Raw genomic sequence first — 27,128 nt, 5'->3', positions numbered from 1 at the left:
TTTCACTCATCTCTTCCCCTGAAAGAATTTCAGTAGTGTCCTCTTCATTGTGCCTGGTTCTGTTAACCTGTAGACTGGGCCAAATATTAACTTCACCACCTACTGCTTTCTGCTGAGTTATCTGTCTCACCTTACTTTTGAAGAAGAAAAAGTTCTGTCCTTTTCAAAACTGCCTGTTTTACAAGTTTTCTCATTTTCAGTAGTTTATTTATATTGCATTGACAAATTTGTTCTTTTACTGTGATTTGGAAGACAGTATTTTCATCTCTTGTAGATACATTAAGTGGTGAGCCTGGCACGTGGTGCATGCTTGTAATCCCAGTACTTGGGAAGCTGAGATGCAGCAACTTAGGGAGACTAATTATACATTTTAAAAAATCAAGCTGGGGATGTCCCTGGGTTCAATCCCCAGCATCTCCCCCCCAAAAAATTTAAGTGGAGACAGGTACAGTGACACATTCTTGTTGTGTCAGCTATTTGGGAGGCGGAAGCAAGAGAAGGATCACTTAAGCCCATGAGTTCAAGGCCAGCCTGAGCAAGATCCTTTCTCAAAATAATAGTGTTTTATAAGACTGAAAAGGTGTAAAGATCAAATGCCACAATCCAACTTTTCACTTTGGTTTCCAAAGGCCTGTTTTAAGATTTGAAACAAAGCCAGTCATGGTGGCACATGCCTGTAATGCCAGTACTTGTGAGGTTGAGATGGGAGGATCACAGAGGACAGCCTTGGCAGCAGTAGTGAGGCTCTCAGTAACCTAGGAAGGCCATTTTAAAGCATAAATAAATAAATAAGTAAATAAGTAAATAAATACAATTTAAGGCTTTAGGTTGTTTGGAGGTAGAACACCCCTGGTTCCAATCACCAGTACCACAAAAAACCAAAAACAAATAAAAAAAGTTAGCCAAGACTAGTGACATACACTTGTAATTCCAATACTTGGGAGGCCGAGATGGGAGGATTCCATGTCTGTGGCCAGCCTAAGTATCTTAGTGAGACAGCAACACAGCAAAAGCCTGTTTCAAAATAAAAAAATAGAATAAGGATATAGGTTAGAGGTAGGATACCCTTGGGTTCAATCCTCAGTACCAAAAAAAAAAAAAGTCTTAGAACAATTTAAAAGAAAATTACTTACCCCTGCCAGCCAGTTTTATTGGAACTTAAAATACACCCATGTATTGTCTGTAGCTACTTTGGAGATTTAATAGCAGTTGAGTAGTTACAATAGAGATTACATGGTCTTAAGTAGTCTCTCGGCCTTTACACAGTTGGCTAACACTCAAAAGTAATCACACCAAGTGTGGAGGTGCACATTCAATTAAGCCGAAACAGGTGGCAAACAGGTTTGAAGCCAGCCTCAGCAGGGTTGAGGGTTGGGGCTGTAGCTGAAAGGTTTAATGCCCCCAGTTTAATGCCCAGTACCATCACCACCACCAAAAAGAAAGAAAAAATAACCCTGGAGACACCTTGATAGATGGCATGACACCCATCTGTCTGGGAATAGAGTTCCTTATACTCACTTCTTAGTACCCAGATTTTATCTACTCTGACAAAGGCTCACTTTAATAATTCAAATACACACACACACACACACACACACACACACACACACACACACACTGGGATTGAACCCGGGGGCATGCTACTTCTGAGCCACACCCCCCAGCCCATTTTATTCTTTATTTTGAAATAGGGTCTAAGTTGCAAAGGGCCTAAGTAGCTGAGACAGGCCGTGAACCTGTGAGCCTCCTGTCTCAGCCTCCCAAGTACTGAGATGACAAGCATGCACCACCACGCATAGCTTCAACAAAATATTTTTAAAGCTAAACACAGAGAATAAAATACTAACTCCAAACAAAATACCTCCATTTCATACATCAACTTCCTATAGAGATTGGACCTTAGTGTAATACTGAAGGGAAATTACACCTTGGGTTAATTAAATTGCTAGGTTTCTCTTCTCTCTAGCCAATGAGGAAAAACCATTAACAACATGGCATTAAGGCTGGGCATAGTGGCACATGCTTGTAATCCTAGTACTTGGGAGGCTGAAACAGGAATATGCAGGTTTGTGGCCAGCCTGTTACTTAGTGAGACCCTGTTTCAAAAATAAATAACAAAAAGGGGTGGGGGTATAGCTTGGAAGGAGAATGCCCCTGGGTTCAATCCCTAGTACCTTAAAAAAAAAAAAATGAAGCATTAAGACTATGATAAAACAATATGCCCTACAAAGAAAGGGATGCATAAATAGTTGGGGGTATAGGTGTACCTCAGAGGTAGAATGCCCCTGGGCTCAATCCCCAGTACCAAAAAAGGCATTAAGGCAATGACAAAATACACTCAAGAAAGGCACTCTGATATATCCTAGTTGTAACCTCTTACATACAATCTCATTTTCTCAAGATATGTCACTAGACCTAGTGAGTTTAAGGTTATCAAGTGCCCATTAAAAATGGGTAACTGAAGACAAGCAATGATTATTCCCTTCTTGTCAAAGCTCTCAAGCCCATAATCTTTCAGCATTCAAGAAAATGACAGAAGACCTTGAGAGAAATGAAGTGGAAGTAGCCAGTCAAACCAATCTTAACTTATTATAATTCTTACCTGATTTCCACATACAAAAAAAGCGATTTGACTAATGAAAGCAATTGTTTTTAAAGACTTGAAATCACAGAAACCCCTTCATGTAGAGTTCACAAAAATACAACTTTCCGTTAAAGTTCAAGGATTTCATTTCAGAAAACTAGTAAATTTCATCTTAAGGAATAAAATGATCAAGCTTAGTTCATAACTAAGCATTGATGCCAAATAATACAGAGATCAAATTAACTAAGTTTCAATTCACTGAGAACTCAAATGGATGTTCCACACCATTTAGAATACCTAAGACTAATTTTTAAGTGGATACTATATGCTATAGGAGTTCTTACTGAAAAGTATTAGTAGTAAAATGATAGCTACTATTGTTTGTCAATACATTAGAACCATCAAGGGACTTTAAAATATTCTATAAAGCCCAAGCCACTCCCTGATTAATAAAAACAATCTCTGGGAGAGGTAACACAATCATCACTATTTTTGTAAGCTTCCCAGTAATAGCAATATATAAAGTTCTAGAATGATTACTCTATGTGCTCTATTTACAAGTTAAGGACACTGCTTCATTGAACATACTATAATAGTATCCTAACAGACCTAATAATTTGATAGTTACCCTCACTGTTTCAGATTATGTTCCTAAAAAAGCTCTTAAGAATAGGTGAAGTTAAAGGATAAATTTCAGCAAGTGGTTAACTTGCACAAGCTTTGTCTCATAGATAAAACAAAATCAACTTTACAAAACCTTTACATGGGGTAATTACTGACACAGTCCTAAATCTTAAACTATAAATTTTATATTAAAATAATCAGTGTTCTACTTGGAGTTCCATCATTATTGTTCTATGCTAGTATTTGGCCTTGCCTAAGAAAATGCAGCACCAAAAAATAACAATCCAGGCCTCTCTATACGGCACTGAAGACTTTTACGGATTTTGCTATTGCTTGAAATCTCTGTCCATCCCTTCCTCCAAAGTCAGGAAACCTAAACTGCCCAAATGAAAAAGTCACAAAATGCAGCCCTTGTGATTTCTTAAACTTAAAAGCTTTAACAATACACCAATTTCACGTAAACCAGAATAAAAAACCTCATAGAAAAATTTCACGTGTCTTTTTCAGTTTCATTTCCTTAAGCCTAGTATATTTAAAAAAAAACTTTTATAACTTAAGATTATAGAACAGCAAGTAAAATCTGATGTCAGATTAGGAATTTTTTTTATCAAAGAATTTAACATATTCCTAAATAAACTTGAGTATTTATATAACCATATTCGAATTCTAATAAAGGCAGATACAAACACTGGCAAAAGGACTAAAAGTATTTGTTTAGAAACCAGGTCTTTCAACATATTAATAAAAATCTGATGTTATTAAATCAATGTGATTAATTTTGGGTAAAAACTTCTATGTTTATTTCAATTTAAATAGAAATACTTATGGAAATTAAGATTTTTCTAATCCTTACCTTAATACTAAACAAATAAGGTACATTTTTATACTTTAAATCACTACCATAAAAATTTTGCTCATTAATTACAATTTATACCAAAAAGGGAGGAGTAAGAAGTGAGAGGAAGGCTTTACAAAGAAGGGAACACAAACAAAATTTTAAAATATTAATGTTCACTATGTTGGTTATGATGATTTTATGGGTCAAAACAACAAACCTTATGCTTTACATGTTTAAGCCAACTTATACCTCAACAAGTTATTAAAAAAAAAACACAAAACACAAAAAAACTCTGCTACCAAAAAAAAAAAACCTTCAAAAGAGTTTGAAGCAGTAAAAAATTACTTTTTCTTAAGACCACTATGGCCTAATTCCAAGCAATTCTATACTAGATCTACAATTTAACAAGTTTCTGTACTTTTGGGGTCCCATCCCAAAAATATGGTCCAAACTATTTAGTCAGCTATCCATTATTTAGACAGCAAAGTAAAATTATTCAAATTTAAACACTCTTTAAATTACACATGGATGTCTCTACTCTGTTGGTAACTTTAAATTTGTTAATGCTGTCACTTTCTTACGTAGAATAATTATACCACTGCACTTCACCATATTTGTAAACAATAAACCCCCAAACATTCCATATCACAATGCATGAAAGCACAATAAACATTACTCAACTGCTGGTAAATGGGAATTAAGTTAAAAAAACAACAACAATATAAAGAAGAAAATATCAGGGAACAAAAACTACAATCTTTTCTGAAATTAGAAAATACACAGTAAGGCAGATTTTAAACATAAATCATTTTTCTCAGGTCCCTTCTAGTTTTAGCAAACATAGCTTGCATCTGATAGATTTCATTACCTATTAACCAAACAGTGCAATCTAATAGTCCCAAAGATATCCAATGCAACACTGTCAGCTTTGTCAAATATGCTATAGGTTCTCTTGTGGCTAATGCTATATTTAATTTTAGCTGACTCAACTGAATTGTGGCAAATTACATAATAAAAGCCAAATCTCACACATTTAATACTTCAACCACTAACATTCTCGTAAGTTTTACTGGGGTGTGTTGTTTCTATTTTAATTTCCCCATTACGACCAGTCTCAACGTGAATAAACACAGCTTCTTGTACAAGAAGTTAGGGCAAGGTATTGTGTTAGTGTTGTATAGACTTTTAAGAAAACACAATTTCAAAAAATAAAAACTTGGGATTAAATCAATCTGACACAAAACCTCAAACAGTTTTTGCTCTAAGATTATGCTCTTTACAATTAGAACATATGTATACACAGGGTGGGATGGAGGAAGCTCAAAAGTTAATGAGAACAAAGCCAGAAAAATACAAATACAATTATACAGAGCTAAAATACTCTTCCATGTAGCAGTTAAACAGAAATGATTCTAAAATCAATGTGCAAATAAAAATAGCCAACATTCATTCAATAAACTTATGCATTTGATAATGAAAAGACTTAGCCTTCTTTTTCTATCCTCGAAAAGTAATCACCATCTTTAATAAGAAAAATATAACTTTGTTTTAAGAAGTGAATAAAGCATGTAATGTTTGGAGATCAATACTTTGAACACTACAAAGAACAACAATATTCTGAAAATCCAGTTTATTTTCCATGTTGTGGACAGATCCAGTCAGTGTGATCAGTTTTTCTGCATGTGTAATAATTTATCAAAATAAGTTTTCCCACAAGACTCTTTTCCATCAACTGAAAATCTTCATCTGACAACACACCCAAATCTTGAAAATCATCTCTTAAAATTTGGAAGAAAATGTGGCAAGTCTCTCCTGTAACATTTACTGTACTACCAATGGCTAAAGAGCATTTTGTTTTAAAAGGTGACTAGTACAACAGTTGAGTTCAGGAAATTAATGTTTTAGTGCACTTTGCTCCAGTTTTAGCCAACATGCTACATTTTCCTTTTTGCTTTTTTTTTGTTGTTGTTTTGAGGGGGGAAGTGGGGTGGGGAGGCGCACAAAGTGGACGTGAAGATTTCCACTGTACGAAAAAGATGACTCTGCAAGCAAAACAGTGTAAGCTGCCTTTTTTCTTAAGACCTGAACATTTTAAGACAGAAGCTTTGCAAAACATTACACAATTTTTTATTATTAAATGAGAAAATCTCATTTGTTACATCGTCACATTGCTAGTCAGAGAAATGCTGCAGTGATGAAGAAAGTCAATGTTGGATCAACCAAAGTCCTCATTTCTACAACATTCATTTACAAAGAAATAATGTTCAACACAGCCCAACACAACATTCTTGGTTTTCTTCATATTGAAGTCCCCCCAAAAAATCATCTTCTAATGGGGTATTTGACTACATAAATTATAGTTCTTCATTTTTACAATTCACCCCAAACTGCATGAGAGATGTATCACACTAAAACGTCTATAGCTGTTAGGAAATCCTTCACACATCGTCGTCATCTGATGTGTCACTGCTACTTGTCTCTGTGTCATCATTCTCAATAGTGGGTTTGAAAGTGCTGTTTTTCCAGGGTCCAAACTTGAAGTCACAGATCAGGCCATTTTTCAAAATACCATTTTTTCTCAGACCATTCTTCTGTAACTAAGAGGTTAAAGAAAAAAATCTATTAAAAGCACTATACTAAAGTATAGCCACATAAATATGAAATTTTAATTATATTTTACCCTAAAAATTCCAGAAAATAAGCTATTTTAGATGGTTTCAAGTAACTGATATAACTGAACTACAGAAATATTCTCTACAAAAATTAATCAGTTTCTTTTGGAGAACAAATAACATGTATCTACCAAACTACTACAAGTGTAATGTGTAGAGCATAGAAGAAAAAGTATAGATTTTGGACCCAGATAGAATAGATGTGAATAATTCTGTCACATTTGCTAAGGTATTAAGTCATTTCAAATTTTAATTTCCTTTGTGAATTAGCATGTAATCAGCAACCATTAAGCTATAGCTATTATTTTTGTTATTATGACCTAAATCAACATAGCCCACAATCTGCTTTCATATTCTATAGCTGAAAATAAAATAAAATATACTAATTAACAAAGAGTCCTTTTAACCATAGAAATTAAGATATTGAAAAAAATAATTCTCTATTCCTGAAAACAAAAAATCAGAACCAAAGGGTAAGTTGGTAGTAAATAAGAATGGAGTCAAAGATCAGGTGGTTAACTCAAATTAGAAATGAAAATATAAAACCAAATCCAGCTTAAATAATTGATACTAGGGGCATTCTAACTCTGAGCTACACCCTCGGTCCTTTTTATTTTTTGTTTTCAAACAGGGTCTTGCTAAGTTATTGAGAGTCTATGTTTCTGAGGCTGTCCTTGAACTTATAATCAATCCTCGTGTTTCAGTCTCCTAAGTACTATGACTACAGGTATGTATCATGCCTTGTTTTAAATAAATTAGTATCTGAAACTTTCTAATGGGTGTCATATTGACAAGGGGGGAGGTCTTTGTCATGAAGATTATAAACAATTTGGAGAAAGTTCAACCCCAGAGGAGCATCCACCACTGCTAATATGTATACATACGATAGCAAGTCTAGGGTCTTGGTGTTTAGTTCTCTTTCCATTTTTACTTTTTATTTTATATAGCAGATATTCTTTACTACCTTGCTTTACTTCTAAAATTCATTAATGCCTTCCCTCCCTTTACTTTGAACAAATGACCTCACCATCTTTATTGAGAAAATAAAATCTACACAACCACTGTCAATATTGTCAGCCACCATGATGCTTAGAAAATACATCTCGTCCCTCTTACAAAGGTACACATTTACACATTCTTCATAACCAAAGTTCCATATCCTTGCTTCACATATAAATCAGTGAATGCCACCTTATCTTGCCATACCTTGGAATCAGTTGTGGAGAAATTTGATTAAAACCAAATCTAAATCTGCATTCCTCAATTTTCCTAAATGTCTAGATGACCCCCAACATCTAACTTACGTTCTTTAAAGCCTTAAATAAGCTCCTTCCTCTGTATTACCATTTTTGAGACTATTACTACTTTACATGCTGAAATTTCAAACTCCTATTCTATTTCAAGACTCTTATTCTTGTCCAGACCACTTTACCATCATTTCCCTGGTATAGGCCCTCATTTATTACTCCTCTGATTACTGCAATATATTCCGTAACAAAACCGCCAAAGAAATAATCCCCTTCATGTTCCTTCCATGATATTCAAAGTTCTTCATAATCTAATCCCAATATATATCTATCTTCTTCAACAAGTTTTTTTTTTTTTTTTTTAAACAGTGCTGTGATGGAACTCAGGGGCATTCTGCCTCCAACATACATCCTCAGCCCTATTTTTTTATTCTTTATTTTGAAACAAAGTCTTACTAAGTTGCAGTAGGCCTCACTAAGCAGCTGAGGCTGTCCAAGAACTGCAATCCTCCTGTCTCAGACTCTCCAAGTACTGGGATTACAAGTGTGTGTCACCAGACCCAGCTTCAGTAAGTTTTCCTTGAGTTTAATGGCACAGGCTATGAAATAAACCCACTTGGGCTCAAATTCCAGTTCTACTGTTCATAAACTGTGCTGGTGCCAGGTGTGGCAGCCCATGTTTGTAATCCCAGTATATTTAAGAGGCTAAGACAAGAAGATCCCAAGTTTGAGACCAGCCTCAGCAACTGAGTAACACCCTCAGGAATTTAACAAGACTCTTTCAAAATGCAAAACAAAATCTGGGTGTGATGGCGCATGCTTATAATCCCAGTACTTGGAAGGCCAAGACAGGAGGATCACAGGGTCAAAGCCAGCCTCAGCTACTTAGTGAGGCCCTCCACAACTTAGTAAGACGATCAACTCTGCATGACCAGAATCATTAAAAAAATTTTTATGATGGATTTGGAAGAACATCTTATTCTTGATGCTCTTCTAAATATTTCCTAATACTCCTTTTCCAAAATAAAAAAACTATGGAGACATATTAACAAGGTATTTTAGAACATAAAATACTCTTGTGTGAGAAAAAGGATCAAAGGCAAAGTTACTTAGAAACTATAAAGAGTTCCCACACATGTCAAAACAAGTGACCACCAAGGGTTTGTGGGGAGTTGGAAAATGACAAATCACACATATTGTTCATACTAATTCCAAACTGTATTGTGCACTCACTCAATAGATTAAAAAAAGTCATCACTGCAGATCTGCTTTAAACAAAAGCAATTCTGACCTAGAAAGCATTAACATATTTCTTAATACTGACTTAAAATTATGTTATTGTAATTAAAGAGCCAATAAAAGTGAATTTGAATTATTCAGGTTTTCTTACCTGTTCACTAATAACTTGGAATTCTCTCATTTCATCCTCAGTTAAAGGTGCACATGTTTCATCATTTTCACTATCTTCCTGCCAGCCCATCTCCTTTAACAATCTGAAAAGGAAAGATATTGAGTTTAATTTTAAGCTTCATCTAAGTAAAAAAATCCCACCTATATTACCTACAAGAAAATATGATCCATTATACAAAGTTCTTAAGATAGAAAGAACTTCGGAATTTATGCTTTGAATACCTTTCCAAATATCACTGCAATCTAATAGATTTTTAACATCTCTAATTAGCCTTCCTAAAAGATTAGGATAGCTTGCCCTATCCTGCACTTTATTTTATTTTATTTTTTTGGTGGTACTGAGGATGGAACCCAGGGGCCTTCTACCTCCAGGCTACACTCCCAGACCTATTTTATATTTTATTTGGAAACAGAGTCTCTTAAGCCAGAAAAAGCTGGCTTCGAACCTGCGCGATCCTCCTGTCTCAGCCTCCCAAGCGCAGGGATTACAAGCGTGCACCACCACGCCCGGCTTTATCCTACACTTTATAATGTATTCTTCTACTGATAGCACCTTTTAGGTGTATACCAATCATCCTCAACACATAATTCAATTTTAAAAAGGCATTATATTCTACAGTAACAGAAAAATGATTTCTAAAGTGTTCTCAACCAGGATCTAAGTAAGTAAAATGACTACTTTATATCCAAATTTTCCACCGTAAGGCAAACACAGTTAAAAAAAAAAAAAAAAAAAGAATGACAGATGACAGAAAACTATAACCATTTTTCTCTAGTTGGATAAAATATAAATACTGTAGCAGTATCTACTGCATTTGACTCAATGACTTCAAAGTTTCTGCATCCTTTACGGCCTATTCTCTCATACTGGTCTGATGAGTTTGTTGGTTTTTAAAAGTGTGTGTGTGGGGGGCATATTTTGTTCTTGTTTGGGTGTGTGTATAATGGGAGTTGGGTGCTGAGGATTTAACTCAGGGAAATTCTACCTCTGAGCTACACACACCCTAAGCATTTTTAATCTGGAAACAGGGTCTCACTACATTGCCGAGAGCCTAAGTTGCTGAGGCTGGCTTTGAAACTATGATCCTCCTGTTTCAGCTACCCAAGTACTGGGATTACAGGCATTTATCATACCTGGCTAAAATTACATTCCCTAAGTATTTCTGTTAATTCTACGTGTATCTATTCATCTTTCGACTTGTGTCTGTCATGAGTTAGCTATGTATAGATTTTTATAACTTTTATCAAAGTCTGAATAAAATTTAAAATGCTATCTATACATCACAAAGAATCAAAGCCACATAAGTAAACAACTTGCCTAGTCTTTATTCTTTACATTAGAAATGGCCTCTTTTGGGAATGGCATTTCCACTCACTTTTATCATTCAATGCCATATAATGTAGAATAATAGAAGATATAGAGCTAGACCACTAATACATTTTTTTTGGACCCATTCCTTTAATTGTTTTAACTTTTCCCTTTTTTTCTTTCTTTCTTTTTTTTTTTTTTTTTGTGGCAGTGGGGATGGAACCCAGGGCATTCTACCTCCAAGCTATACCCCTTGCCCTAATTTTTATTCTTTATCTTGAAACAGGGTCTCACTGACTTGTCAAGAGCCTCACTAAGTAGATGAGGTTGTCTGTGAACTGCAATCCTCCTGTCTCAGCCTCCCAAATGCTGGAATTACAAGTGTGTGCCACCATGCCCGGCTTGTTTTACTTTTCAAAACTGAATGTTAAATGAATAATGTAGATATAAAACATTATATTAGCCGGGTGTAGTAGTGCACGTTTGTAATCCCTGCACTTGGGAGGCAGAGACAGGAAGATCGCACAGGTTCAAAGCCAGCCTCGCTGGCTTAGGAGACCCTGCTTCCAAATAAAATATAAAACCTCCAAATAAAATATAAAATAGGTCTGGAAGTGTAGCCGGAGGTAGAAGAGTTCCATCCCTAGTACCACCAAATAAATAAATAAACAAACAAACAAACAAACCATATTAAGTATTATAAAAAGAAACATAACAAAAGGCAAGTACTTGACTAAGGTATTGTAGCTCAATGGTAGATCTTGTGCTTAGCATGTACATGATCAGCATGTACAAAGCCTTGAGTTCAATCTACTAAAATAAAAAAAGTTGTGTGGATATTCCTAACTTTCCCGAAAAACATATATGCCAGATTACTTAATATGTTGATTTAATATTTAAACAAAAGCATATTTTGAAAACTGTATCACTGACATGTTATACATAGACAGGTAAGATGTGCAAAGTTTACTTATGAAAATATGAAGCCACAGAAAAAAATATTTCATTTGAACAGAGAGATAAGACTTGAAATGTAAAAGAAAATGTGACTTTGCCAACTTAGGTTAAAAACACACACACACACACACACACATATAAAATCTTTAGAACACTTATATTCTACTTTATATATTCTACTTTAGTAGTCAGGAAAACTCTAAGAATTTAAATGAAGGCAGGCATTGAGCACACCTTTAATTTCAGTTACTTGGGACGCTGAAGGAGGAGGATGGCAGATTTGCAGCCATCCTTAGCAACTTACTGAAACAGGCTGAGATTGTAGCTCAGAGGTAGAATGGTAGAATACCCTGTGATTCAATCCCCCGTATGGGAGGTAGGAAGGGTCTTAAAGTGGTTTATATTACTAGCACCTTTACTTCCTCTAGATCCTTTCTAACATGTGCAACATTTACACAAAACTACTCCTCTATTTGAAATCTTAACCATGTGATTTTATTCTACACATGGCTCATAAAAAGAGTTCTTATTGTCTTCACCTTTATCTCCACACTAGAAAATGGCATTTCTATAATTTAATAAACCTTACTTTATAACAAAATTAGTATTGTCTAGAAAAAAACTAAATATGAAAGAAAAATATCCACTGTTGTAAATGGCTAAAATAATCGATATAAGGTCTCCAAAAGTAGTAGACATGTATGTAAAAAATAATCAGGTAGTCAACACTGATAATATTTCTATTATGCAGGATGGGAGTGCCCCCCCTTCCAGGTTACTCTAATTTAGGATGTTCTCTGCTTGCTTCATCCATCTCCCTCCCTCCCTCCCTCCCTCCCTCCCTCCCTCCCTCCCTCCCTCCCTCCCTCTTTCTTTCTCTCTCTCTCTCTCTCTCTCTCTCTTTCTTTCTTTCTTTCTTTCTTTCTTTCTTTCTTTCTTTCTTTCTTTCTTTCTTTCTTTCTTTCTTTCTACTGGGGGTGGAACCCAGAGGCTTTCTACTTCCGGGCTATACTCCCAGACCCATTTTATAAACACGGTCTTCTCACTAAGTTGCTGAGAGCCTAAGTAGCTGAGGCTGGCTTCAAACCTGTGTGATCCTCCTGTCTCAGCCTCCCAAGTGCTGGGATTACAAGCGTGCGCCACCACACCCGGCCTGCTTCATTTTCTTAGTTCCAAAATCTCATTTTCTCCTGTTAGCAGCCATAGAAAACCAAACTGTCTCAAAAGGGAACTAAAGTCTCCCTTCTCCAAGTCTTTATAAATGAAAGAAACCACCCACATGCTTCCTGCTTTACAGATCAAAAATAAGATAGTGTAGCTATCATAAGTTTTAAAGAATATTTTCTAAGCAGTGTGGGCCCAATTTTTTTGCTGTTAAGTACTGAAGAGAAATATGAAGACAAATAAAAGGTGACTTAGGGTGGCTAGGGATATCACTTAGTGGTAAAGAATTGCTTAGCATGTTCAACGCCCTGCCTGGGTTCGAGTCCCAACAATATCACTAATATCTCCCCCCATAATTACTGAAGCATCAACTACCTTATTAGTCTTAATAAACTGATTCTACAGGTAAAGGATTTATTTTTTATTGCTTATGCTAAAAGAGAACTCATTTATACTGTCAATAGAATACCTGATTTATTTATATACTTTGTTTTCTATACATAGTTGTCTATTCTTAGTTGTCTGACTAGAGATATATAAATGACTAGTTAAAATACAAATTAAAGCCAGAAGTGGTGGCGCACGCACACTTATAATCCCCGCGCTTGGGAGGCAGAACGCAAGGAGGATCTAGCTGGTTCAAAGCCAGCCTTGCTGGCTTAAGAGACCTGGTTTCCAAATAAAAATATAAAAAGGTCTGGGAGTATAGCCCGGAGGTAGAAGGGTTTCCAGGAACCCCAGTACCACAAAAAAAAAAAGAACATTTTTTAGTAATATGGCAGTGACAAAGTTTGTCATTTGACCAATTTCACTTCCATTAATATACTATATACACACTTAAGCAAATAAATATACAAGATATAAATATAAGAATGTTCATAACAATGTGATTTATAATAGCAGAGACTCTAATAGAGAAACAGTGGCACAAATTATATCTATACTCTGAAATAGTGGCTTCCATGGGGAAAGACTTAAGATAATGCATTACAATGATGGAAAATCTTATAATTTCTAATGATGTTAATCTTCTTAAAGAGAATTAATGTTTACTATTATTTTCTATATGGTTTTATATTATAGCCATGACAGTTTACAGGTCAGAACTTATAAACCATATTATGTGATATACATCTACAACTCGAGGAACAAAAAATAGTGTTATTTATTCATCCATTCATATTAAATATACAATAAAAATATAGTTTGTCTGAACAGGCAAATTTATAGATATTACCTGATTAAGTTAACTCTAAATTAGTCGAGCTAAGTCAGCTCTCATAAAATTAATTTTATTTATCATTGCCCAATACATTATTTTAGGCAGGGCTGGGGATGTAACTCTGTGGTAGCACATTTACTTAGCCTAACAGATATTAGGCCTGGACTTCAATTCCTAGCACCATCAAAAGAAAAAAAGAAAAAAATTGGGCAAAAGTTAAGCACACAATAGGAAAACTACAAAAATAAAACAAATGCTTATATTTTCATACACATAGCTACTTTATTAGAAACTTTTAAGAATAACATCTATTAAATGGGTTTTCTGGTATGAGAAATGTAGAATGCCAGAAACTTGGGGGCAGGGGGTTATAGGTCAATGTTAGAAGATATGCTATAGTATTCACAAGGCCCTGGATTCACAGGAGGGGAGGAGAGAAAAAATAGAAAATAAAATTATTCCCTCAAAATGAATATTTTTATAAAGTTGGTATAAAAACACTGCAACTTTTAAATAACTCATTCAGTGAACAAATTTAAGCACAGAACCATCTTTAGTACTAGATACAGCAAATGAACAAAATTTTGGTCATCGTAAAACATTTTTAATAAAAATAATGGCAAAAATTATAAGAAGATTTTACAAAAGGTATTACACAGTAGGTATAACCTACTTCCTCACTGTCCTAGAAAGAAATGAGGCAACAGGAAAATGGGGGGGGGGGAGGGAGCAACCATATTCTGCATAGTATCACTTCACACTAAGCCTGGTTCTAGAGTATGTATTTTTAAGAGTAACAATTTGGTCACCGAACGTGGTGGCACACACCTATTACCCCAGTACTTAGGAGGCTGAGAGACAGCCTCAGCAAGTAGTGAGACTCTCTTATCAACCAATTAAGACCATGTTTCCAAATAAAATCAGGCTAGGGGTGTAGCTTAAAGGTAGAATGCCTCCGAGTTCAATCCCCAGTGAAACACACACACACACACACACACACACACACACACACACACACGTACCACTGATAATGTGAAAATACAACTCAGAGAATGAAAGAAGATAATCTGCAAATCACATATATGAGGCTTATACACGAAATGTGTAAAGAATTCATAGTACTTAATAAAGATGCAATTTAAAAATGGGCAAATAATTTGAATAGGTTGTTTCTCCCAAAGATGACACATAAAGAGCCCATTAAAAGATGTCCAATACAGGGGCTGGTTGTGGTACCGGGTACATGCTTGTAATCCCAGCATTCGGGAGGTAGAGAACAGATGATCGGGATTTGCAAACACCCCCAGCTACTTAGTGAGCCCCTTCACAACTCAGTGAGACCCTGTTTCAAAAAATATAAAGAATAAGCCGGGCGTGGTGGTGCACGCTTGTAATCCCCACGCTTGGGAGGCGGAGACAGAAGGATCGCCCAAGTTCAAAGCCAGCCTCAGCTGGCTTAAGACACCCTGTTTCCAAATAAAATATAAAATAGGTCTGGGAGTGTAGCCCGGAGGTAGAAGGCCCCCCTGGGTTCCATCCCCAGTACCACCAAGGAAGGAAGGAAGGGAAAAGGGAAAGGGAGGAAGGGAGGGAGGGAGGGGGAGGGAAAGGAAAGAAAAGAGAAAGAAAGAAAAAAAAGAAAGAAAGAAAAAAGGAAAAGAAACATTATAAACCACAAAGATAGAATGGCTATAATAAAAAACAGATGCTATCAAGCCAGGTGTGGTGGCGCATGCTTGTAACCCCAGTATTTGGGATGCTGAGACAGGAAGATCACGGTTTGCGGCCAGCCTCAGCTACTTAGTCAGGCTCTTCCCAACTCAGTGAGACCCTGTTTCAAAATAAAGAATAAAAAATAAGGCTTGGGGTGTAACTTGGAGGTAGAAAGCCCCTGGGTTCCATCCCCAGTACCACACACACACACAAAATTTCATTAAGGAAATACATATTATAGATCATAAGACAGAATGGCTATCATCAAAATCAGATAGTATCAAGGCAGGTGTGGTGGCACATGCTTGTAATCCCAGCATTTGGAGACCAGAGGACTGTGGTTTGCAGACAGCCTCAGCTACGTAGTGAAGCTCTCTGCAACTTAGTGAGACCCTGTTTCAAAATAAATAATAGCTTGGAGGTCGAATGTCCCTGGGTTCCACCCCCAGCACCACAAAACAAAAACAAAAAAAAGATGGTATCAAGTGCTGGTAAGAACATGGAGAAACTGGAACCATGAATATTGCTAATGAGGATATAAAATGATAAACAAAGTTACCTTATGATAATCCTAGGTAACTACCCAAGAGAAATAAAAGAATGTTCACACAATAACTTATACATGAATACTCATAGCAGCATATTCTATATCAGTAAAAAACGGAAATAGATATTCCTTAATGAACAAAAAGTGGTACAGCCATACCATACAGTACACTAATAAGCAATAAAAAAGGAACAAAATATTGACACATGCTAAAACACAAATGAACCTTGAAAATAATATGCTTAGTCAAAGAAGATAGACACAAAGACCATGTATTTGATTATACTTTACATCAAAAATTGTTCATCTGTTCACTATATAGAAGGAACATAAACTATATCTCAATAAATCCATTACAAAATAAATTAATGACTAGGGCTATATAGCTCAGTGATAGAGTGTTTTCCTAGTATGTATGATATCTTGGGATCAATCCCCTGCCATCACAAAAAATCAGTTAATCATGCAAGAAAAAAAATATCATTTTTTTTTTTTCTTTTGGTGGTACTGGGGAGTGAACCCAGGGGCTCTCTACCTCCAAACTACACCTCCAGTCCGATTTTATTTTTATTTTTGAAATAGGGTCTTACTAGGTTGATGTGAGTCTCACTACTTGCTGAGGCTGTCTTCAAACCTGCGATCCTCCTATCTCAGTCTCCCAAGTACTGGGATTACAGATGTGTGCCACCACACTTGGCTTCAAAATCTTAAATATATAAAATACCAGAGAAAAAAGTGAAAATACTAACCTGTGTTCTGCCTCAAGCGAACTGGAAAGAACATCAGTTTGTGGGAAGGTTGAAGACCGAATGATCTGTTGGGAAATCACTGAGGCATTGCCATTCTCTTGTGGAATTTCATTTTCATCAAAGTTTCTGTTTATATCCCTTTCTTGGTGAGCACTATTGCTGTTATGCAAATTAAATGAGTCGTCATCCTAATTTTTAGGGTGTAAAAAAAAAAAGAATAAGATTTTTCAAGAATATAGTTACTAAAAACTAACAGATCTTGGAATAGGCTCCCACTGAGAATATAGTACAATTATTAAATTTAGAAGCCATTCTCTTAAGAATGAAAAACTAAGATGGAAATATACTCAAAACTGCCTAGCCCAAGGCATTCATATCAACAAAGGGTAAAATCAAAAGAATGAGGATAAACATAGAGAAAAAGAAAAACAACCTAAACAGGAATTTAGAACTAAATCCATTATTTATTCACATGGTTAGCTAGGCCTTCTTTTCAGGAAGATGAAAATTTGCTTAGAATTTTTTCCAAGGTCCTAAATATTTACCCCAGTCTGTCTGTCTGTCTGTCTGTCTGTCTTTCTTTCTTTCTTTCTTTCTTTCTTTCTTTCTTCCTTCCTTTCTTTCTTTCTTTTTTTTTTGGGGGGGGGAGTGGTGGTACTGGGGATGGAACCCAGAGGCTTTTCTACCTCCGGGCTATACTCCCAGACCTATTTTCTATTTTATTTGGAAACAGGGTCTCACTAAATTGCTGAGAGCCTCACTAAGTAGCTGAGGCTGGATTCAAACCTGTGCAATCCTCCTGTCTCAGCCTCCCAAGCTCTGGGATTACAAGCGTGTGCCACCACGCCCGGCACCCCAGTATTTCAATGACATATAAATGTCCAATCAAGTACTCTTGCAAATTCAATTACCTTCTCTGAGCCGGCATGGCTTTCATCTTCATGTTCTTCTTCTACTCTGTCCCTTTTTAATGCTTTCAAAAATTCACTCTTCTTATCAGTGCGCATTCTTGTCAGTTTGGTTAGACGAGGCTGCTGATTAAGTTTGTCAACAGGTGAGGAGGAATTTGAACGATTACACTAAGAAGAAATTCAGAAATACTGATAAGTAACCAGAGAATTAATGCCAATATAGAATCTACAACTACAACTTTTGTTGGGGGGAAGATGCTAAGGATTGAGCCCAAGAGTATCTTTGAGCTATACTCCCAGTCTTATTTTATTTTTTACTTTGAAACAGGGTCTAAGTTATGAAGGGCCTCACTAAAAGTTACTGAGGCTGGCCTCCCACCTGTGTCCCTCTTGTCTCAACCTCCCAAGTACTGGGATTAAAGAGATATGCCACCACACCTGGCTACCATAACTTATTTTATCTTGATTAACAATACAAAATTGACTATAAAGTCTATTTTTATCCTTTTATGTTTTTCTTTCCTGCTGAATCAACAAAATTTTTTTTTTTCTTATTCCAAAGAAAATAAAAGTCTGAGCCGAAGTGGTGGCACATGTTTGTAATCCCAGTACTTGGGATGCTGAGACAGAAAGATTGCAGGGTCAAAGCCAGCCTCAACTACTTAGGCCCTGTGCAACTTAGTGAGACCCTGTTTACAAATAAAGAATAAAAAATAGGGCTGAGGATGTAGACAGGAAAAAAAAAAAAAAAAGGAAATGCAGGTCTGATAGTACTAAGAATTATAACACTAAAATTGGAGAGTGCGCTGATTAGGTAGGGGTGGTGAATGCCTCTGATCTCAGTACTTGGGAGGCTGAAACAGGACACTGAAATAGGAGGATAATAGGGTCCAGGCAAGCCTCAGCAACTTAGTGAAACTGTTTCAATATAAGAAATAAAAAGTGTCAGGTGTGGTGCCCCCCCCCCAGCTTGAAATCCCAGCATTTGGAAGGCTCAGACAGGAAGATCTTGTTTTGCAGACAGCCTCAGTTACTACTTAGTGAGGCCCTTTGCAACCCAGTAAGACCCTGTTTCAAAATAAAGAATAAAAAACAGGGCTGGAGGTATAGCTGGAAGGTAGAATGCCCCAGGGTTCCATCAGTAGTACCACAAAACAAAAACAGCCGAGCATGGTTGCTCATGTTTGTAATCCTAGTACTTGGGAGGCTGAGATAGGAGTACCCCAATTTCGAGGACAACCTCAGCAAGTAGCAAAACTCTCATTAACTTAGCAAAGCAAAATTCTGTTTCAAAATAAAAATAAAACGACTGGGGGTATAGCTTGGAAGTAGAATGCCCCTTGCGCTCATCCCCAGTAGCACCAAAAAACAAAAAACAAAAAACTTGGTCAAAAGAAGTCAAAAGAAAATCATACTTGAGCTAAAAGACACTCACTTTCAGTACAATAATAATATATACCTTTCCCTCTTTCTCTTTTATTCTGCCTCATTATTAACACTTTAAAATACTCACCATTGGGCTGGGCATGGTAGCACATGCTTGTAATCCCAGTGCTTGGGAGGCCGAGACAGGAGGATCATATAGGTTTGAAGCCGGCCTCAGCTTAGTGAGGCTCTTAGTGACTTAGTGAGACCCTGTTTCCAAATAAATCATAAAATAGGGCTCGGGGTATAGCCCGGAGGTAGAAAGCCCCTGGGTTCCACCCCCCCTTCTGTACACCCTCCCCACACCCATCATTGCAAAAATAAGATTAAATAACACAAATTCTTGTTATTAGTTAAGGTTCAATCCTACAACATAACACAAGCATCAAATAAAATCTCAATTTTCCTAAAAGTTAGTCTAAAAAAAAAAAAACAAACACATTCTGTTGATGATGGTTATAAGGGAGCTTCACGATACTATTTTCTCTACTATTAAGGTTTGGAAATTTCACTTAAAGTTTTATTTAAATAAAATAAGTTGTTATTATTATTATTATTATTATTATTATTATTGTTATTATTTTTATTATTTGTACTGGAAATGGAACCACAAGGGATTCTACCTCTGAGCTACACCCTCCCACCCCTATTTTTTTATTCTTTATTTAGAAACAGGGTCTCACTTAGTGGCAAAGGGCCTAAGTAGTTGAGGCTGTCCTTGAACCATGATCCTCTTGTCTCAGCCTCCGAAATGCCTGGGATTATAAGTGTGCACCACCATATCTGGCAGAGTTTTATTATTATTATTTTTTCTTTTTGGTACTGGGAGTAAACCCAGAGGCATTAAGCCTCCAAGTTACATATATAAAATCAACCTAATTTTATTTATTTGGAAACAGGGTCTCACTAAATTGCGGAGAACTTTGTTAAGTTGCCAAGGCTAGCTTCAAACCTAGGACCCTCTGTCTCAGCCTCCCAAGTACTGAGATGACAAGTGTGTACCACCACATCCAGTTTCACTTAAAGTTATAAACTTTCCTTTTTTCTCAGAGTACACATTGTGAAGGGTCCAAGAATTGCCCACCAACCCAAATATCGAAGGACTCACAAGAGATGTAAGAATGCAAGCGAGGTTTATTGTCCCAGCTAGCCAGGGGTCGAGACCAAGACACTATGGCCGAGGTTCGACCCCTCCCCACTCCACGCTCTGAATTTTATAACCCTAGGAGGGAGTGGTTACACATGAGGGAGTGGTTACACAAGTCAGAGCCCGCCAACCTTAGAATACAACCAATCAGATACAAGGACAAACAAGTACAACCAATAATTTTAAAACATGCATCCACACACGGCAGAGCCTGCCCTGCCTTTCCCACCCACCTTGGCTGGGCCAGGCTTATCTCTGCACTGAAGAACAGATTATCTCTGCACTGGAGAGCAGATTAGCCTGGCCTTGTTTGCTGATCTAGCTCAGAGATATGGGGATGGGGTCCCATTTACAAAGACCTTGGCCGGCAAGCTGGAGATTAGAGGCTTTGACCTTGTGGGTCCCCTACCCTTGTCCTTGGATGGATCTTGATTTTATTTCCAATCCTACCCTACTTCTATCTTAACTATATTTTAATACCTTATTTCTAATCCTAATATGGGAGAAGACTTCTCTAGTTAACTTCTCATATAGGGGGGGAAAGCACTTCTTCCAGACTGCTTTCCAACACCCCTACAATTGGTAGGAATTAGAGAAAGTAGCTGAATATGTTTATATTTTATTAACTATTAAATTATCATGATTTACCAGGTAGGCAGTGGCTACTTGGGAGGCTAAGGCAGGAAGATCACATGAGTCCAGAAATCCCAGACCAGCATGGAGAACACAGTGAAACCTCATCTCAAAAACAGAAAAAAAAAAAGAAGGGCATAGTTGCACATTTCTATGATATAGCAGTACTTGAAAAAATACTGAGAGCAGTACTTGAAAAAAAGGCTTAGATCGGAGGGTCATAGGTTCAAGGCTAGCTTCTGATATTTAGCAAGCTCCTCAGAAACTTCCTGAGATCCTTTTTCAAAGGCAAAAAGTAAGGAAAAAGGGCTGGGAAGCACAGAAAGATGTAGCTCCAAGGCAAAGTGCCTCTAAGTTCAATCTCCAGTAACACACACACACACACACACACACACACACACACACACACACACACACTCAAATTATTTTATATCCCCACAGGATAACTCTAATGTCATACCTCTTTCACTGAAGTTGCTGATGGACTGAAATTCTTGGCAGTTGACTTAAAAGTATTAAAGTTGCCAACACCGTATGTAGACTCATGAGGAAAAGTCCCAACTTTATTTTCTTTAGTTTGGCTTTTCCATTGTGAAGACTAGAAAAAACAAACGTAATGGTTATCAAAACAGATTATAGAATATGGGGCGGGGGGAGTGAACACAATAAAGATGACTATATTTGGCTCATCAAGTCAATTATTTTGGTATCACTTTGCATTAGTCCTACATGGTTCCCCTGTCTCTTTTTTTTTTTTTTTTTTTTTGCGGGTCTGGGGATGTAACCCAGGGGCATTCTACCGCTGAGCTACACCCGCTGCCCTATTTTTTATTCTTTATTTTGAAACCGGGTCTCACTGAGTTGCAGAGGGCCTAAGTAACTGAGGCTGTCCTTGAACTGTGACACTCCGGTCTCAGCCTTCCCAAAGCTGGGATTACAGGCATGCGCCACGCCCCGCTAGGCTAGTCTCTTCCTCTTCTTACAAATTAAATCAAAGTGCAACTAAGTATGGTGAGGCAAACTGAAGGCTCACAGGTTCATGGTCAACTCAGCAATTTAGTGAGCCCCTCCCAACTTAGTAAGACCCTGTTTCAAAAGAAAAAATATGTCTGTAATGTAGCTCAGAGACAGAATGCCTCTGAGTCCAACAATACCTAGTACCACACAAAAAAAAGATAAAAAAATCTAAGCTCAATATTCAGATAAAAACTTCTAACTAAATCATTGTTTTTTCAAAACCTTATATACCCAAAAAGCAGGGTTTTTTGCCTGATTAAAAAAACACACACGAGCTTTTGCCAGGCATGGTGGCACACGCTTTTAATCCCCGCGCTAGGGAGCTAGGGAGGCGGAAACAGGAGGATCTTAAGAAACCCTGTTTCCAAATAAAAATATAAAAATGGGTCTGGGAGTGTAGCCCGGAGGTAGAAGAAACCAGGAACCCCACCAGTACCACCAAAACCAAAACAAACCCCCCCCAAAAAAAACAAAAAACAAACAAAAAAACCAAAACAAAACAACAACAACAAAACGATCTTTAAAACCTTAAAACGGAATCCCAAGTAAATATACATGCGTGTATATACATATAAAATGATTAAACAAATATAATTCAAGTGCATTTAGAACAACAAAACTACTACGACAATACACACAAACAGAATTAAAATTAAAAGCACAAGGTAGCATTTCTTTCCACCTAGATGTTAGCACCCCATAAAAACTTCATACTTTAGTATTAAAATTTTAACACTTTCTCCCAAAGTCAATGAATTGATAACTTAAAACTTGAATCTGTAACAACTTAGAACTTACTTTTGTAGGTGGAGCAGCAGGTTTAGGGACTAAGCCTTTATAAACACTCGGACCAGTTCCATTCTTAACTGGCTGTGACTGAAGATTTCCCACTACAGGGAATCCAGATAGTTGTAAATCTTTTGTATTACCTTTCTTAATGACCAGCATCCTTGGAGCTCTAGATTTAGGATTCGGAGGATATTCTGCATAAATAAAGCACAAACAAGAGTTACACACAGTTTCAATTTTTAGAATAAAAAAAAATCCACCTAGAAATAGTATATTTCAAACCCTGATTATATTTTTAAAATAATAATAATAGCAGCTGCTTTCTGGATAAAATAAGTAAGCTAAATAAGTACAAACTGTATTCCAGCTTAAGAAATAAAACTAAAACAATCTCACAAAATAGCAAGAATTGATTAATGTAAAAATATAGGCGAGTTCAGTCAGAAATAACTGAAAAAGTTCTAACATTTTTCATTATTTATTAAAATGCAAATCTCATCTGAATAATTCTTAGCACTTGAAACATAAAATACATTTCTATTTCCCCCTCATTCATTTTAAATAGAATCAAATTTTCCAATTCCTTTCACTCCACTTATCAAGCTATTATAAAAAAGCAAGCACCTACAATGTTTATCTTATTAACTAGTAAAACTTACTAAACGTTTTATTTTCATAGTATCAACTCATCACATGAGAGCAGGGCAAGCAACTTAGAACTTGATAAACACAGGCTTTTTGCAAGACTATTGCACATGCTAAAAATATGAAACACGGTTCCTAGAGTTTAGTCAATGTGCATGTGTAATCAAACAGGTTTTACACATACATATTCACAATTATTGAAGTGAAGTTTGTCATCCCTTACAAATATCTTGAAAGCATCTGTTTCACACTTAGAAAGTTTAGAATAATTAACTCAAAGAGAAATTCTAGAAAATCTAAACTAAAATTAGTTTTATACATTAAATAAGATATTCTATGAATTGGAGATCTGGGTAAAGATTTAAAAGTGCTACCCCAACCCAAAACTATACCAAACTTCTTACTGGATCATTTCAACAAAGCTATATAAGGACTCCAAAGAGGAACCTGAAGGATTCCCAAGTTCTTCGGTAGCATCAAAGTCTCCAAAAGATAACACTGGTGTGATGTTTCACTTATTCTCAAATAAGTGAGTAAGGGCTCAGAACTGAGAAAAGGTTCCTTTTTCCAAAAATGAAACACCTGTTCTACTACAGCAAACATTTCAACTTCAGATTTTAGAATTAAATAAATAAGTCCAATATAAAGAGCTAAAACACATCTTCAGACGAGTAAGAACATAGAAAAGTCAACAATATAGCTTTTCTGAGAATACTACACAAGTCAACAAAACAAAGTAAGAATAAAGATATCTAAGAGAGAACAATGAGGAACACTAGAAACTATACTAAACAAGAGAAAACGAGGAATACTAGAAACTATACTAAACAATAGAAATTTTTCAATGTTTACTTTTTATACACAGATGAAAATAGCATGAATTAGCAATGAAGAGAAAATCTAAGCTTAGAACTTATGATCTAAATTAAATAAAACACAGAACTCTGAGGAATGGATGATGCTTAGGAAATACAAAATGTAATGAGTTTACATTAGTCTCATCTCAGAAGAATCCAGGTGTTGGAAGTGTGCGGGGAGTGTTAATGGGGGGTCTTATTAGTACACCACAATTAAAGAAGTTGAAATAGGACTGATGAAGACTTCTAGTTCAATGTGACTAGCACACAATTTATCTTCCTTCCCTTACAGCTTCTTAAAGTTACTATAATGGGAAAGAAAGCCAAATAGGAGTGGGGACATCAGCAAGGGAATGATATCAATACACATTTCAGGATGGAGACATAAATGAAAAATCTTAGGTTGAGAATGTACACAATGGTTGAGAATGTACACAAAGGAATTTAACAGCTGGGAATTCATCTAATCTGCCCTGCAAAATCCCAGAAATCGAGGCTTGGAAATATCAAGCTATAGCAGAGGGCAGAAAAAGAAACTTTTTCAGACAAAACCAATTACCAACAAAGAGCCTAAAGAAAATGACCCCACATGGAAGTCTGAAAATACAAGAATAAAGTGTTTCATATATGTATATGTATGTATGTATGTATGTATGTATGTATATGTATATATATATATATATATATAATCACTAATTAAAAGTAAGAGGCAGAAAAAAAGATGGTGTGTAGAACAAGCAGGCATATAATGTCTTTAAGCCTCAAATAATTTCTGACTACAAACTTCACCTTTCCTAAAACTGGATTCCTTGGAGCAAGAAATATTCTGGCTGTTTCTTCAATCAGGTCCTCAGTGCAAAGAATGATGAAATGTCCTATAAAGAAGAAAGGTGAAGCCTAAGAAATCACTCACAGAAGAGCAGGTAGCAGCAAAGTGAGAGATGATAAAGGTACCCAAAGAAAGATGATAGGGATCAAGAGAGGAGAGAAGAGAAACAGAAATAGTGCTGTTGTGCGTTCTTAGCATTCATATTTACATTTATTTATTTTTATTTTTGGTGGTACTGGGGGTCAAACCCATGGCTCTACTGGAGTATATCCCCAGTCCAGCATTCATATTTAAATACCATTGCACAGAGGTTAAGAAAATGTGCTTTTTCTACTTAATTTATGAGTATCTGAATACTAGTTACAACCTTACTAGTGGTACAACTCTGTACAATACTTAAATTTTTCGCCTATAAAATGATAGTCTCAGAATACTGCAAGATTTTATATTTAAATTAAAAAACAAAATTAAAAAAACAAAGACATATATTCTCTTAATAATTCAAATTAAAGAAGTCCTTTTTCAGGATTTTTAGTTTTAACATGAGTAAAGAAAATGAGAAAAACTCTGAGAAACTATTAAAGAACAATCTATAGCCTATCTAACTATTCAGAATAAACTATATAAATTTGCCCATTTAAGAAAATGTTAATAAAAATTGCCTATATATGATGAAATGGATAATAGGCAAAATTTAATTTGTATCACTTGTATTCATTTTATTTCATATTTTATATCTACTCATAGATTATCTTTATAAACTATCCTGAAACAAACGTCAGTTGGGGGTGGGGGTAACTGGAGACTGAGCCTAGGATTGTTCTACCACTGAGCTACATACCCAGCCCTTTTTATATGTTATTTTCAGCCAGGGTCTCACTAAGTTGTCCAGAATGATCTCAAACTTGAATCTTCCTGCCTCAGTCTCTTGAGCAGTTACATACCATCACACTTGGCAGTATTTAAGCTTTTAGATTCAAAGTTATTCAAAGTCTTTGTCAACTGATAAGCTTAATGAAGACCCAAAATGTTTATTCTTTTAGAGACACTTTATATATTACTGAAAGATCTTAATACCTAATATAAACGAATTAGAAAATAAATGACTACAGTGACTCCCTTCTGCAACTGCACATACATATTATAAAAAACTCATGTAAGCAAGTATTCTCAAAGTTTGAAAAACTTGATGGTAAAATGAGTTTTGGGTTTTCATATCATTATTTCCTTCTATGATCATGAAATAACTGTCATCTGGCAATAGGTGACTTTTAACTAGCACTTTGTCATGTTATTCATACTCTCTCTGAATGTAAGAATTAGTTTTCTTCCTTTTTTTTTTTTTGGTGGTACGGGGGTTCCTGGAAGCCCTTCTACCTCCGGGCTACACTCCTACACTCCCAGACCTATTTTTTATATATTCTGATTTGGAAACAGGGTCTCTTAAGCCAGCATGGCTGGCTTCGAACCCACGCGATCCTCCTGTCTCCGCCTCCCAAACACGGGGATTACAAGTGTGCACCACCAAGCCCGGCAGTTTTTTCTTTTCTTCTTCTTCTTCTTTTTTTTTGTGGTACTGGGGTTCCTGGAAGCCATTCTACCTCCGGGCTACACTCCCAGACCTATTTTATACTTTGGAAACAGGGTCTTTTAAGCCAGCGCCCGGGTATTGCAAACGTGTGCCACCAGGCCCGGTTCTAGTTTTTTCTTTAAAGTCAACAGTGGAGAGGAAATGGTCCTATTCTTCAGAAGACAAATTAAAATCCTGTTACATATAATAAGTAAACTGGTCACCTGAACTGACATCTCAATTCTTCAAAATTCTGTCTTTCTTTATAT

General features: G+C 36.2%; 1 protein-coding gene across 5 annotated transcripts in view; it reads right to left on the bottom strand.

Annotated features, from left to right (window-relative positions):
* Positions 1–6,484: 6,484 nt before the first annotated feature.
* The window catches only part of GPBP1 (GC-rich promoter binding protein 1), a gene marked incomplete at both ends in the record, with an annotated part of 43,747 nt that continues 23,103 nt past the window's right edge, over positions 6,485–27,128 (bottom strand). For 4 of the 5 annotated variants that reach the window (XM_080704841.1, XM_080704842.1, XM_080704844.1 and 1 more), the window contains 6 exons: positions 6,485–6,643; positions 9,356–9,458; positions 17,037–17,224; positions 17,948–18,115; positions 21,613–21,750; positions 22,968–23,152. In XM_080704841.1, coding sequence (XP_080560967.1) covers positions 6,485–6,643; positions 9,356–9,458; positions 17,037–17,224; positions 17,948–18,115; positions 21,613–21,750; positions 22,968–23,152 — 941 coding nt within the window. The remainder of the gene's footprint in view (positions 6,644–9,355; positions 9,459–17,036; positions 17,225–17,947; positions 18,116–21,612; positions 21,751–22,967; positions 23,153–27,128) is intronic. The other variant, XM_080704843.1, reaches the window with a different exon arrangement.

This window comes from Muscardinus avellanarius (assembly GCF_963383645.1).
Source record: "Muscardinus avellanarius genome assembly, chromosome: 1".
Classification (NCBI taxonomy): Eukaryota; Metazoa; Chordata; class Mammalia; order Rodentia; family Gliridae; genus Muscardinus; species Muscardinus avellanarius.
This window is presented reverse-complemented; position numbering and strand designations above follow the sequence as displayed.